This window comes from Caloenas nicobarica, chromosome 1 (assembly GCF_036013445.1).
Source record: "Caloenas nicobarica isolate bCalNic1 chromosome 1, bCalNic1.hap1, whole genome shotgun sequence".
NCBI classification, from domain to species: Eukaryota; Metazoa; Chordata; class Aves; order Columbiformes; family Columbidae; genus Caloenas; species Caloenas nicobarica.
The window spans coordinates 143,920,997-143,937,162 of NC_088245.1; the positions used below are offsets into that span (position 1 = coordinate 143,920,997).

Below are 16,166 nucleotides of genomic sequence, written 5' to 3' on the forward strand. Positions count from 1 at the left end.
AATATCAGCAGTGCTTGGGTTTATAGAGGAAGAGGCAGATTTTTAGGTGTGTAAATGGAGAAACGTCATGAATAAATTGCTTTTGCAGAGTAGACAGTTTTGCACTGTCTGCAGTTATTAATTGCCAAGCAACCCAGTTACCAAATGAATGAGAACCAATACATAAAATGTTAGAGCCCCTTACTAATTTCACTTTAACAAGGACACAGGGAAAATTGGGTTATTACTTGAAAATGTAAGCCAAATACATATTTTTCAAAAAGAACTGTTAAGAGGGAATGACTTTCCACAGGTCCTTTGCCACCCAGAAAAACCTGGGAGTGCAGTTCTAGTGGCTCAATTTTGAGCCAAGAAAAAGCAGATCAAGAGCTGTAACAAATTCAATAGACCATATAACAGCTGAGGGCAAAACTTTTTCCCAGTTAGTATTTTCCATCTTATTGATTCTAGGAATACATAAAACTAAGGGAATTAAAAAAAAAAAACTGGAGCAAGCGGCTTCAACTCTCATAAAGATAAATTAGGAAAGAAAGTGAGTGAAAATATTCCTACCTTCAGCATCCTTAAATAATGCTGCTCCCACATCAGCTGCACTATCAGGTAAAACCGTGGCTGCAACCCCTGCGGGTTGTGCTCTTGTCAGACCTAACACATCATGTGCTCATCGCACCATTTAACATGTGCCTCTTTCAGAACAAACTGCTTCCTGAAATCATAGCATTTGCCACAGAAACTAGTATTTCTTTTCATGTAAGACACTAAGAAAAACACTTGATTAAAAAATATTTTATTTGGAGTACAGTGTACCTGCAATGTACTTTATAAGGCATTTTTCTATAAATGACTGTTTCTACTATATATATATCTGGGTGTTCCTGTTCATATTTTTTTCCATACATTAGTAATGTAATGAATAACACCTTTAAAAAAAAAAACAACAAACCCTACATCTCATTATTAAGTTCATAAATGTTCAAGCAGTACAACAAGTAGCTTTGGGAGAGGTTTTAATCAAAGTTACTGTAAGGCATTTTTAAAGTTATCACTATTTCCCATTTGTCCGCAATGAACAATGTTTTAAACCATTCAAAAGAAAAGAACCACCAAAACAACAACAAACCAAACCAGATTATGCTGTTACAAGTAGCTTATTTTTTTCCCTTTTTCCTTTATCTTTCCAAGTCCCACTGTATGTACATTTGGCTTTTGAACGAGTGAAGTCTCAGTCTCTGAAAACTACATTTTCTTGAAAAGCCACAGGTGTGGAGGCCAATTTTGATTTTTTTATTCCATGTACATATGTACCTGTCTGCTTTAACTGGAGGAAACCAAACCCACCAGCAAACCACTGCTGCACTCGGGGGTGGTAGCTCTACCTCTATAGCTATAGGCTGAACATACTGTTTTGCTGGAGCTGAAGCATTTGACAACAAACATGGAAAATAACCACTAACCTGATGGTTCAAAGCTACACGCATAGCAATCTACCCCAGTGTTTCGGCAGGAGTATAAACTGTTTGTACATGTAAGGAGAAAGCGCTTCAAGTTTACTGGTTGCAGGGTATTAAAAATTGTAGGGTCTTTTCTATAATTTATGACTGGGGAGACATTACAGATCTATCCGGACAGGTAGCTTATAGCACATCATACACACAGTGAATATTTAAAAACTAATGCACATTGCATTCCATGACCAACTCCGCCATAACCGTGCCTTAAACATTTATTACAACATTGTGATAAATAATATACACACCGTATCTTTTAAAATACCATATAAACCATACCTCAAGAATAGGGAGCCAGCTTCCCTATACATTATCCTACAACTCGTCCCTAGCCTGTTTGGGATTTTTTTTTTTTTTTTAATCTAAAAACAAATTTGTAAAACTGGATAACTACAGTAAGCAGCCTACGCTATTACAAAATTAATGCAGTATTGGCATTAGACTTGTATAAACCCTTGCACATCAGCAAACTTATTTATGTGCCAGGCATACCATAAACATTTCCATCTTGGCGCCTGCGTTGGGCAGTCAGAGCGGGGTGGTAAGTGCTGGGCCTTTTCATCAAGTTCATGTTCCATCTACCATTTCCCAGGTATTGATGTTCCACACTCGTACCAGCGAACATAGTTAATCTGAGTTTCCCCGCCTATTTTTCCAAATTTGACAGGTTCCTGACGAACTGCCCTGAAAAATCCTGGAAAAGAGAACAGTGTTGGTTGTATGAAGCCCACAGTCAGTACCTGCCTTTGATTTCCCTGCAAAATTTGCATACAATTCAATTAATGGCTAAACCAGTCTCTGTGCTGCTAACCCATCTGCCACAAACAGACAAGTCTGGTGCCCCCACATGGATGAGCACTCTGAAACCTCTGGCCTTGGTCCACCCAAATCAAACGAAAGCAGAAGCGCTTGGGATTGCTGCAGCATAGAGCAGGAGAGGTGAAGCCAGGTCCTCTTGGGACTGGTGTTCCCAGCACCCATGGGTGGTGCTGACAGGGCCAGGCCAGTGCTCCTTTCCCCCTCTGGGGTCTTCTCTGAACAGGAGGCTGTTCCTCCTTGCAAAGTTACAGCAATTAAATAGTCCTCACTGCAGCACCTTTAACACTGCGGTGAACCTAAATAAACCTTGACAGTTGGGAATATTTCACACTACCTCCCCACCCCAAGTGAAAGATCATACCTCCTGCTGTGAACCTGTTCTGTATGACAAAACACATGCTTCCAGTTCAAACAATTAATGTTGAGTTAAAAATTAAAGTGAGCGATTAGTGCTCAATCCAATCAGAAATGTATGTCTGGCTAAAGCACACGTATGCACACACACAAAAAATACTGTTCTGCAACAAATAGGCAACAGCAGTCGCAGTGCTCTCCCTGCTCTTCAGGTCAAACCTGTATGTAGATAATTCTGGCTTGAACAGAACTGAACTTGCCACAGTCAGAGAGGAGCTGAGCAGCGGTGGACAATCTGTTCTTCCCTCTGCTCAGCTCATTTACTAGAAATGAAGGTCCAGGAAAGGTGGGGTATTGTTTGGTTGGCTGTTTGGGTTTTTTTGTTTGTTTTGTGTATGTGTTGGTGGGGTTTTTTTAAATAATAATTTTAAATTATTTGTTTAATTTTTGTTTGTTTTACTAAAAACAAATGTAGCTCTTGTATCCACTCAATTAAGTACAGTTGCTGAAAACAAATTAGTTTCAAATGTCTCTTAAGCTGGGGTAGCAAGCTTACTATGTTGAAATCTTTTTTTTAAAAGTGAATCTGACAGGACTAAGAGGTCTGCTGTCCTAGCAATGTGAAATTGTATTCAGACAGTCCTTTATATAAACAAAATATCTTTACACATGGGCAATATTGACTGAGAAATGAAAAGCAAAGCTCTCTTTCAAAAAAAACCCCAAACCAACAACCAAATCACATAATCGAACACCTTTCAGATTGTCCACCTTTTTTTTTGTTTTTTTGGAAAAACTTGTGAAAGGTTTGGACACTTCACTTTAATCTCCCACGCCTACCACAGTGCATTTCTGTACTTGTGTAAGGTGCTTTATAAATGAAGCACTACATACAGAAAGGTTTGGTCAACACACTGATATTGTAACTGAAAACCGTTTTGGTATTTTCCTCAGTAAAAAAAATATCCCATCAGACAATCTGTGTGTACACATGTATCCATACAGCCTGTGTTCTTACCCACAAGGGAACGGGACACCTCACACTGGCACTGCAGTAAATGAGCAAAGCTGGAGTTCAGCTGACAGAAGTACAATTTCTTATGCTCAAGCCTCAGCAACGTGTGAAAAATATCCAGGCAGGTCACAGCTGCGTTTAGGACAGCCAGTCCCATGCCCACTTAGATCAGACTGCAATTCTAGGCAGCTGGTTCAAATTAGTGCACACAGAATTGCTGCAGCATGAATTATATTTTCCAGTAATAACTTTTTAGTTTCTCATTAGCACTAAACAAAGCTGTTTAATGCCCAGCTGATGATTTACTGCACTTTAAATCAACCTTGCTAGTTTGAACATAACACTTCATGCCTCTGCAAACGCAAATTTGTCCATGGGTTTAAATAAGTAAAACCAACTGTGAATAATGTGTCAGAATGTTTTAAACAGGAGAGAGGCTGTTCTCTACCTAACAGAACCCAAGTCATAACCTCTTTTAATAAGTCATTGTTCATCTTCAAATACTTCTTGACACTCTTCTGCCTGCAAAGCTGGTTGGCCCTTTCCATCGCCCGCCCCAGCAGTGGGCACTGAATCCCCTGGCGGGAAAAAGAAACACACAAACAAAGGAATTGCCAAGGTTTGCCAGAGACAGGCGTAAGGAATTACCATCTTTGACTGGTAGATCTTCTTGCTGTCCCGTCCTCCCGTCTAAGAATGAGTCTACAAATTGGCAGTGATCTTCTCCGTGGCCCCTCTGGTCTCCGATGTTATAAAATTTTCCTGAAAGCAAAGAAGCAGCAAAGTTGAAAATCCATATCGGGTTTAGTGAGGGCTACTTCCAAAAACCACCAGAGGCAGTGGGCTGTGCTCTTCGCTCTGTGGGGAAGCCAAGGGGAACGCTACAATTCTTTTCCTCTCAGGATCTGCAGCTGTAACCTGAACACCATGTGCAAACTCCAAGTACGGCGCTCATGGCAGTAGACAAAAGTGCCCCATTCTTGGCCAAAATCTATGCCTGAATGAATTTTTTCCCCTCCTTACATTTCATACAGTAAGTGAAATTCTGTTATTATCTGACTGTATCAAAAATGAGGTAAGTTTTGCTAGTGATTTAAATGGAAGACAGGTTTGCTTCCCTGATGAGAAGCTCCCAGTACCTTCAAAGATATTTTTAATCAACCACGTCCTAACCCAGCCAAGGCCTGTTTTATAAATCATCATATTTTTACAACGTGTATGTGCAAGTGATATCCTTTAACAAAGTGGTGACCTTGGTATGGTAACTGCTTATCCAGAGCATGAAGTGTGCCTGTGTATTTATTTGCAGGATCACTTAACAGGACACTTTACTGCAACTGTGTAGAAAACAAGGTCTCAAGTGCCCCGTGCAGCATGTGCTGATGTTACAGGCTGTGCTTATCCTGTTAAGAAGAGGACTCACAGTGAAGGAGTTTTGACAGAGATGTTTTTAACTACTGATTTGATTTGCAAGACGTAAGTAACGTTCAGTCCAGAAGATGGAGAGAAGCATGCTGCCTTCTCTTCCCAGGCCTTGGGATTTCAGATAAACTCACCAGTTTTTCTAACCTCCTTTCAGAGCACTTGTTAGTAAGTTGAGCCTTTGGTTGTGAGGTTGAAAGGAAAGATGAGAGCAGTTAGAAATAGGCTCAGTACTCAGGTATAAGCTAAGCAGAAAGTCCACTTACTCATTAGATGTTTGGTGTCCTGTAGCTTTGAATCTGTGCCAAAGTGGCCATTTGAGAAATGGTGAGGTGGCTTATACTACTCTTATTATACTCTCTCTATAATAGAAGAGCAACGAACCAATATGCTCTCCTTTTCTATTTTTTTTTTTTTTGTGATCTGATCAATACTTTGCCAAAAATGCTCACCTTCAGTTGAGGGTCTTTGTGCTCGCAGTTCTGCTCTAGCTTTAGAAAATTATTTATTACTATCTAGTTTTGGCTGTAGGCATGTTTTTTCCATCGGAGAACTGGTCAGAGGGAGTTCCTCTCAGCAATTTTTTGGTCTGAAATTAAGAACATTCAGGCTGCCCAAAACTGCATTTTTTTTCCATGGCTGTTGAAGGTCACACTTAGAATTTATTTTTTTCCTCCCCTCAATAAATACTTCTTTTTTTTTTTTTTTTTAGGTGGCCTGCTTTTCTGGAATGCCTACAGTGACTGCCCGGGAGGACTGTTAAATTAGGTCAGCAGTAGATGCTGGTTTATGGAACAGTCCTGGCATGTGTAACAGAGGCCAGTTTTTCTTCATGAGAGACAGAATAAAACAGATATTTTTATGGCTAACACAAGAACAGTAACCTTCAGACACACACATACTCTTCTGGCCCATAGTGTAACCTATGCATCATTCAAACAATCACTATACGTAAATTAGCAGCATAATTCTCAGTAACTATTAAATTCTTACTGCCCAATTCTTTCCATTATAAAGGAACACACCTAAAACATTTAGCTAACAAATGACCAGCTTAATCTTTCTCTTTTGGGGATAGCGATTCTAGCATAAAATAAACTTTTTTTCCAGTGTTCCCTTATGGGTGGTCTTAAGAAAATTAGTCACCATCTTTGATTTATACGTTGCGAATTCTGCAACAGTCTAAGTATAAACTCATGCTAAAAACCAGCATGCAAAGATACCGTTATTGGCTGCCTTCTACAATAGCATTTTGTACGCTGCACACGAGTTTCAAGATCATTACGCTGCTTAAACAGCAAAGCTTTGGAAAGTATTTTCAGTGTAGAGAGCAACTCGGACCTCGGCGTGGCCCTTTGCTACCCGCACACGTTGCCCAGCTGGCTGGTGGTGGCAGATACACTTCTGCTGGCCTTGGGGGCGCGGTGAGACGAGGTGTGACAGTGAAACACATCAGAACGGAACTGGGTTCAAACTGGAAACTTTCTCACTCGCATATGGAGGCCCGTGCCATGGCAGCCGCAGTTAGGAAACTGGGGGGGAAAAGCAGCTTTCCTTCTACATAAATATTTCAATGCTTTCAAATGCTGTGACAACTGGTCAGCACTGGTTGTTAACAACTCAAGTGCAAGAAGCAGCCTTACCAACGATAATGAATACAATGTGGCTACCACCATCTTTCTCCAGCCAAGTTAAATCACCACCCTTCCAGCAAGAACAAAAACAATCTAATGAAAATAGGAAAATGGGCTCCTGATACATTAAACATTTCTTCTAAGATTGAAGTGGCTTTCAGGGCAGTGTTAATTCACTTGATTTAGGGCTGAAGTCTAGTCCTGCTAGATTAGCACTGCTATTTCCGCTACGGGCTGGTTGTGTGATACACTGCGCCTCATTGCCAGCGTTTGTCATTCGATCACAGCTGGTTAGTGCAGCCACGGCTGAATGAACGATACCTCTCTTCAAAACAGTCTTTTTTTACTCACATAATTGCCAAGATACTATTTATGTATGAGGTATTGTACTTACTGCTAATGACAGGGCTTTCCTTCCTTGTCCGCTCATGGGAGAACGGTGCTGGGGACAGGGCCAGGCAGCTTAGAATTGTATCAGCATGGGCTGCCCTACACTGCCTGGCTCTTTCCGCTCCATGTTCCTGCACACAGAGACCAGAGCCACACTCCTGTGAGGTGCCGAGCTCTGCGATGGGGCAGCTTTGGGCTATGAAAGTTGATTCTTTCAGCTACAGTTTCTCCAGGTTAATTCAATCCCATGTGATGAACATGCTGCCCAATTTGTACCCAAAGGCATTTCCCATACACAGGTGTATGACACTCTTTTTGCTCTGGATGCCATTCTAATGCCACTGTGATAAGAGTTGTCCACACAGTTCTGACAAAAGACTTCATACAGAAGAAAGCCAGGAACTTGGCACGGATTATAAGAAGTTAAAATATTTCTGAATATAGCTCATACAATCTACGTGAGACACAAAGTTCTGCTTAAGTATCAATTAACTGAAAACCACTTTTTACAGGCTGTTTTTCCTCAGCTTACACACCGCATGTGTCACTGGATTCAGGTCTTAAATACATCACACTCTAGTGACCTTAAGATACTGAACAAAACTTGATAAGGCCAAGAGGCTGCTGTTAGTAATAAAGCATAGTATAAGAAAACAAAAATCTCAAAGCAGGTGATTAAAACTTGTTAACTAGAGTTGATGCCACCTATTTATAACTCTCACATAAAGAAGTAAGCAGATGTTTACCAAATGGGATAGAAATGACTGAATCTAATCTTGGTCTAAAATTAGGTCCTAATCTTCTAACCAAGACCTATCCCAGGCTACCCTTAAAATACAAATTTGGCACCTTTAAAATATATGCTATTCACTGGCTGAGACCTGATCTTTATCAATTTCCAATATGACCCGCAGTATACTAACAAGTACTGCAAATCAGAATGATCACCACAGAGATGTAACTCTTGAGTCTGAAAAGTCAGTATCAAATACATCAATGATTACTGAGCACAAGCAGATTAATGTTTATGATTAATCTGTCTATGGACTAGATTAAACATACTTGATTGCACTTCAGCAGAGTTAAACCTCGTAGTTCTGGAACCACGATATCTTTAAAGAGTGTATAATGTGGACAACACGGACTTGAATGTCTCTTACCTGTAAGTGAATCACTGAGGTATATCTTGTATCTCAAAGAATTACACAGCTGCACACCTACAAACTTCTTATACCAAGTCCTCTTTACGTATTGTTTCCCTTTGCATTCTGAATAGCCGTCCGAATCAAACGGAATTTCAGTCCAGATAGCATCCTTTCCCACTGCAGGAGAGGAGGAAAGCTGCTGAAGCATGATGCTGCATACAGAATTATTTTCAACAAATATCTTCAAATAAATAGAATTAGGAACCCTATGGAGCAGGATGCACCACAGCACCAGTCACATCCATTTTGAACATGAAAGAGATTTCAGGGAAGCACCAAAGGCTGCAGATACGACTGATGCAGTAAACTGCTTCTGCTCGCAGCGCCTGGTGCCAGGACCTTGTTAGGGGGACAATGTCTGTGTGTTGGCAAAACTCTCATTTACAAAGTGTGACACAGTTACTGTTTTTCAGCGGGTTCAAGCCAGGACAGTCAGCTTGCAGCAAACTGTATGTCATTTAAAAAAAAAAAAAAAAAAAAAAAAGTGTCATGAATTATGTGGAAATAAATGGTGTCTCAGTGTTTGTCAAAGTGATGCCCGTTACAAATGCAAAAAGCAGCACAATTTGCTCGAGTGATCTCAGCTGTCCTTCAAAACCTCGGTCCATCTTCCACTGAAGACAGCAAGAGTGGCCTAAAGCAGAGCTGGATCAAACCTTCAACAGTAAAATTTTTTTCTAAACCGCAATGGCAGATGAACAGTATCCTCTGAGTCGTGCTCTGTTAACTCACTTTAAAAGCGTGAAGCAGCTTATTCATTTTACAGAGCTTTCTTTTGCTTTAATGACAAGGCTGAGAAAATATGCGGCTGTCCTTGGTTCATTTGTGTATGTTGGTTTGAAGCCATCCCAGCTGCCATGGGAGCACCACATCACGTTGATCGCGTTCCGCTCAGGTAAACAAGCAGCCTGGCATGAATTCCTTGCCAGGGGTGTGGGTGGAAGGAGTGAAGTCATGTGTGAATGCTGTTTAAATCCATAACTCATTTAACTGGTGCAGGACAGCCACCCCCCTCATATAATTATGCTATCCCATTTCTGAAAAAATTCCTGATCAGAATACACTGTATTTATACATAAAAGGCTTACTTGAAATTGGCTCACTCACTCTTGGGTCCGCTGGGGAAAGAAAACAAACATTCAATCAGACACTGTACAATGAACTTTCCCAACATTTCAATGGAAAAGCATTAGTAAGTGATTTTCTACAGTTGACATAAGCTGCAATTTGTGAAACAGAAAGAGTTGTGGAAGCAAAGTTCATTTTGTATTGAATTATATTAAAAGAAATAAATTTCTTATGTGAAACTACAGTATCAATGAGCTTTTAAAAATTTTACTTATGGTACAAAACCAGTCAAACACAGTTCTAGTAAAAAGAAGAGTTTAAGCCTGTAACCAGCAAAATCCAACTCTACTGCACCTTTTAAAAAATTTCAGTTTCAAAAAAACAATAAAAAGGACCCCCCTGTAATATTTGCCACACAAAACTTGGTTATGAAAGCCCAAAAGTGAGAAATGAATGTGTGCAATTAATAAAAGTCAAAACTGACTGCTTTACTTGTCCAAGCTAAATAAGAGACAGAACATAAGCCTTGTCACTCTTGAAAACTGCACTTGGCACAAACATTTTTTCAGTTTTAACAATCTAGCATTACAAAGAGCATATTCAGAGTTTTTAAGTAGGTGTGGCATAGTCTGAACTCCCCCCTGACTAATCCCTTGCTCAGCCAAAACTCTCATCCATCAGTGACAGCACTGGACAAGGGCTATTATATTACTACACCTGGCTCAGGCTATTATATTACTACACCTGGCTCAAAATGCTGATTGCAAAAGTCTTTTTAAAAAGACTAAATCAATTTTGTGTTTTATATGGTCCTTAAGTACTACCAAGCAATAAACACTTCTACACAGAAGATGGTATCTTGCTTGTATAAAGCCAACAAGTCAACTGTAATTAGCCTCATGGAGAAGTGGAACAGGGCAAGCAAAGGCACTCTCTGATTCTCACCTCTGAGTCAGGTAGGACTTAACTTGGGAACCAACCAATTGTCAAAACAGGCTTGTGTACACCTCCTTCACAGTTTCACAGGAGGTAAACAGGATAGAAAAGGACAGAGTGGGACACTGACTTTTCCCAACTGCTATTTCTCAATCCTTATTTCAGCCAGAAGACATCACTATTACAGAGCAGCCTTGATGAACAGATAGCAAAACACACCAGCCCAAAGAAAAACCTTATGTTCTCATCCAGAAGTCATTAATGAGTTTCATAAACACAAAAAGGTCAGGAATATTAACCTTAAATGACTGTGCCTTCTCTAAGGGTAAAGTTAGTTTCTTCTTCATAATAATAATAATAATAATAAATAATAATAATAAAGTTAGTTTCTGCAGCCTGGCCATCTTACAACCTCACACAATACAGCCTTGATCTCAGGCTGGCTTTCCAGGCACTACCATGACATGCTCAGTAGTAAAAAGCCAACCTGGAGACAGCGAAGAGCAAGATCAAACATGCAAAAATGAAGCGAGGGAGCTTTTCATACATCCCACATACATGGATACTAGAGCCACTGTAAATGATGGTCATACCCTTGGAAGTTCTTACCTGATTCAGTACTGAATGCCACAACATTGCTACTTGGACCTTCACCAAGAGGGTTTCTAGGTTTCACGTGGAATTCATAACTGGGGAATAAAACAGAAGAGATGAAAATTTTGCACACCAAGCATTCTTTCAGAGTCTGCAGCAAACAAACTGCCAACACGCACCTTAGTGCTACTCACGTCCTGGAGAAGAACAAAAAGGCCTTGTTTCTTGCCGTGAAAACACTGAGACACTACCTGTATAAGGCCTCTCTGAACACATAATTTTACCAGTCCTTTTGCTAATTCTTTGCACGCATACTATTAATGTTTGATTTAATGCACTGGCTTAAGTCTGTCTCCTCTCACGTATGCAGTTTCAGTTCTGGCAAAGGGAGCAGTTCAGGTGAGGTCAGAAGCAATCTGATAAGCAGAAATTGAGTAAAACACACTGCTATTTATTTGCACATTTTTCATTCATAAGAACACAAACCTCCAATGCAATGCCTTCCAGGCCCACCAACAGGGACAGACAGGGCCAGTGGTGAGACAAGAGGCATGTCTTCCAGGACAGGAGCTCAGCCAAGGCAAAGATCCAATTGCTTGAATGTATGTTTATAGTAAATATATGAAGTAATTGTATTATATTGTGCAGCATCTCTTTCTTGTCTTTTCTTGTCTTTTCATAGTAATATCACACAACACTGGTCTGTACTGTCGTTATCTTACTGTAGTTACCTCTTTTCATCACAGCTGTGCTGAAGTCCAAAAACTCAAGCCAAACTCCTGTGCTTAAGCCTCCCCGCCCCTCAATACTTAATGATTAACAGTGGTGGACAGGCAAGACATGGTGGTTTCTGATTCTGCAGCTCAGCTAAAACTTACACTTTCAATTAGAAGCTTTAGGTAAACATCTATTGAAAGACAGTTGCAAACCTAAAAATGCTACACAGCAAACACCAGACAGATGAGGCAGGAATGAGGGTTACAAGGGTGGACACTGGACACAGCTAAGGTCTTACATCAAGGGCAAGAGCTAGGAACAGATTATTTCATTCCTCCCAGCACACACAATCCCAGCAAGCCCCTTCTCAGCTCTTCTGGCTCTGGGCTGGCAGCACCTGGGAATTTCCTACTGCTCAGCAACAGCTCTGTGCCTCCCTGTAGGACCTGCATGTCCCCTGTGTCAGAGCACCCTGATGAGTAGCATGTACACAACCAGTCAAGAGCACCCTCTTCATGCCTTCCCCATCAGCTATAAGCAAGGATCTGTCCCACACATGTCATCTACAGAGATATTTTTCACTTCTTTGAGTGCCTACATGGTGAATCTCTCTTAACATAGAGCGTTTATTTCATCAGCGAGAGAGATCTATAGGAGTCAAAAGGACGGTAGGCCTGGAAAATGGGCCCTAACTTGGAGAATAACACAGAGAAAAATGAGAATCCCAGAAGCTGGCAATTAAACATCCGGCTCTCAACTCATGAAGGATCACTTACCAGTGATATCTTGGTAGCTCATGACTATAACATAGCATTGTAATGTATTGATGAAATTGTTCCCAAAAAGCAATTTTCTAAAGAAAAAAACCATACCGCTCTCTGCACGGCTGGAAATTTGTAAACTCCATTTGCAAGTCCCTACAAGAGACAGAATAATTCAATCCAAACTTTGGATTACCTCTCATTGCTGCTTGGCTTCTGCTAAACCTGAACAGCTCACTAATTAACCTCAGTGGACTAATCATGCAGTACCAAGCAACTGTTTTCCATCCACAGTACTTCTAAGACAATATTTAACTTTTAAATTGCTTACATAAGCAATTGCCTTTATTTCTAGGGTTTTCTTTTCTTTTTAAGGGAAACACTTATAAAGATTGTTATGCTGAGCGGATGCATTTTGGATAATTGGCGGACATTTCTAAATGAAATGTGGGCTTACTTTGAGCTTTAAAAAGTCTATTTGGAGTAATCTTAACATTTATTCAAACACGCTGCAAGACCATTTTGAGCAACTCCCATTATCCTACTGTAGGAAGTAGACATTATATAAATAATAAAGTAAAAATGTTGCAGACACAAAATCTTCCTCTTGATCAACTTCAAATTGTTTAAACAAATGCATACTTTAAAAAAATTGGATATGAGCAGTTAAGAGTCACACTGAGCATGTAGTACAGTAACTTTTTTAGTCAAGAAGTATTCTCATCTGGTAGGAAAGGTTGTTATCCAGAGAACTGTAGCAGAGCAGTTGGAGATTCCTTCTGAAGAATCACTGAAGCATAAATGAAGATTTGCCAGTTTGTTTGGCATTTTGGAGTAATAGCTAGAAGATACATTTTGCACAGTGTATGAATTAATGCACTCCGAGAGACAAAAGACTCCAAAGAAATTTTCCTTCTTGCTTCACAGCAGGATCACCTTACCTAGACTTATTGTTGTAATTTTGGTCATTGATAGCTCAACATGGCGTGTTCTGTTGCTTTACTGGGAGTTTATTGTTTGACTTTATGGATTATAATAATATGTTTATGTCCCTTTGTAGGAAATCAAAAGGGAAATATGAAGAGCACTGCCTAGGATTCTTGACCTTGACCTTTTTGATTTCATAGGATAGGCTACAAGGAAAGGACGAAAACTGAGCAGGTTACATGCTCTTCTGGAACTGGACTGGGCAGCCACAGGGACTTGGAAAGTAACGATGCAGACAAGTGTGAGCTAAAGATAAAGTTCTACAGTCAGCACATCTGGCTCTCACCTGAAGATGTCAGGTTTCACAGATTTTGCAAGCTGGATTTACATGCGTCTGTCAGGCAGAAAATCACAAGCTGGACAAGATTGTGAAGGACTTTGAAACAAATTTAACTATTTTGCTGATTTTTGTACAAACATATTGTCCTCAAGAGCCAATATGCCCTACTTTGAGTCATTATTCACAGGAAACAGTCCTGCTCCCAAAAAAACTCAAGCCCATGAACTTGGACCCATTGGTTCTCTAACTCCATAAAAAGATCAAAACAAGAATTGAAGATTAAATATTTTCCAAGCAGTGGTTTTCAAATTGTGGTCTAGGGACCACTAGGATCTCTGCAAAAGATCAAACCACAGTTGGGAAAATTATGGCAAGACTGAAATAAAGAACTAAAATTGACACATAGAGATTTCAGCTCATGTAAACATATAAAAAAACTGGAGAAAAGGAAAGTAATAAAGAAATGCCCAAAGTTTACCTCAGTTAGGGGAGCCTCCTATTAATAATGTTAAAAACCAAATTCTTTAAACTAAAATATACACAATTCTACTGTGTTGTGGTAGGTGTTTTCACAAGTGCCCAAACATCGCAGGCTCCTTTCCTCTGCCAAACTCAGTCCTGAAACAATAGTGGTGGCTGCAACAGTACAAGAACAACCATCAGCCACTTTTGGAGGTGAAGAGAAGTAATTATTTGACTGAAAACTGAAAGGGAGAGAAAGGAAAAGTTAGACTGAGCTCACTATTTGATGGAGTTTACAGATCTAAATGTAATTTTCAAGCCTCTCTTCACAGAAAATCATTTAAAGTCTCTCTTTTGTGTATCAGGTGAAAGATCTGAAAAATAAAAATAAAATGGTGAAAAAGGGTACCTGCTGCAATCTTACGCACTTCTATACCAACCACAGGGGTGGGGAAAAAATGCTGAGAGATTCACAAAAATATGCACTGCAAAGTTAATAAAGGGAAATAGGAAAGCTATATAATGATTATCCCATGTCTACCTCTTAGTTAGATTTATTCATGAGAAATTGGAGTTTACGAACCATCTTTATATCTGTGTGTCTATGATACCAAAAACTCTGCCACCCAGTATACGCAGCAATCCAACATGCATCACACCTCTAATATCTATAAGGTCGCTATCCTACAAGCTTCGGAGACTAGACCTCCCAAATCCTCCCAAACCGCATAAGACAATAAAAGTCCTTGTGCAGAATCAGTGGACTTGACTGAGAGTAATGACTGTGCAGAGCACATTTTTCCACCATAGGAAATCTCTATTCCACATGGAACTTTGGCAGATGCAGATGCTCCTGCATTTTTCAAATCATGCAGAAGGAGGAGACTGAAGATCGCAGAACTGAAAATGAGTGAAGAGAGATTTTCACCATAATGGGATGACTGGAGTAGCTGAGTACAGTCCTGAGACTTCAGGTCAATTGCTGGTGGTTAAATGACAATCAGGCAGGACTGTCTGGATATATAGAGCTTCTCTGTCTCTGCAGAGTGTGCTAGGACAGCAGTGTGATCAGAAATGGCAAACAAAACCAGGTTTAAGAGAAGGGAATGAAAAAAAGAAAGAAAAAATGTGCTGTCCTTATCTGATGAGTCTTTCTCCTAATCAAGTTGGAAGGGCTGAGAGAAACAGGAAATGCTCACCCATGAACCCTTATATCAACAGCAATTTGGTATAAAAATCTGTTACTTTTGTAATAAATTGTACAAAAATCTCCAGTATTTTTCTGCCACTTTCTGCATTCTTCTGCATTGTAACTTCCACTGTAGTTCTCATCTCTTGACCCTTGCTGTTAACGAAAGCTAAGTTCTATGCATTGGTAGATTTTTTTCCCCTTGTATTTGGTTAGCACATTTTGGCTGCTAACTGCAATACAAAATGATACGAGCTAATGGTAATAACAGCATGAGCAGGTAGGTATTAATTTTTGTGTGTAAGTGTATAAAAAGCAGAGGGCTGAAGACTTACTTGGTATAGTTTTTAAGTAAATTAGAGTAAAATTATCTTTTTTGTTTGTTTGTTTCATACCTCTTGCAAGACATATGAAAATAGTTTTGAAGGAAACCATCTACGCACTTCATAAAAACAGTTTGGTACATGCGCATGTCCTACACATTTCAGGTTTACTTTACAGTTTTGGTTGGTTGATTGTTGTTGTTCGTTTTTTTGGGTGACGTGGTGGGGGCTTGGGTTTATTTATTTATTTATTTAAACATTCCCTGATATTTATGTTCCTCAAGAGACCTCATGGCTGGAAATATATTTTGCCTAAAGCAAAAGTATATTTGAAATCACCAAACTATTTAACCAGGGAAAGGCTCAATACCTAAAGGGAAGTTTTAAAGAGTTGTGGAACGCAGGCATCACAGCCATTTTGTTTCTTATTAATACATTCTTTCTATTAAAAATCTACACCAGCAGGCTGGTGGAATACCTCCTCTACGTTAATGGCTACCTG

The 16,166-nt window shown here is 39.8% G+C and overlaps 1 protein-coding gene across 28 annotated transcripts in view; it reads right to left on the reverse strand.

Annotated features, from left to right (window-relative positions):
• Positions 1–771: 771 nt before the first annotated feature.
• Positions 772–16,166, reverse strand: part of ABI3BP (ABI family member 3 binding protein) — a 161,141-nt gene continuing 145,746 nt past the window's right edge. For all 28 annotated transcript variants that reach the window (XM_065633819.1, XM_065633791.1, XM_065633956.1 and 25 more), the window contains 5 exons: positions 10,961–11,040; positions 9,436–9,465; positions 8,303–8,464; positions 4,345–4,458; positions 772–2,202 (listed from right to left, as the gene is read on the reverse strand). In XM_065633819.1, coding sequence (XP_065489891.1) covers positions 2,087–2,202; positions 4,345–4,458; positions 8,303–8,464; positions 9,436–9,465; positions 10,961–11,040 — 502 coding nt within the window. In that variant the 3' untranslated portion in view covers positions 772–2,086. The remainder of the gene's footprint in view (positions 2,203–4,344; positions 4,459–8,302; positions 8,465–9,435; positions 9,466–10,960; positions 11,041–16,166) is intronic.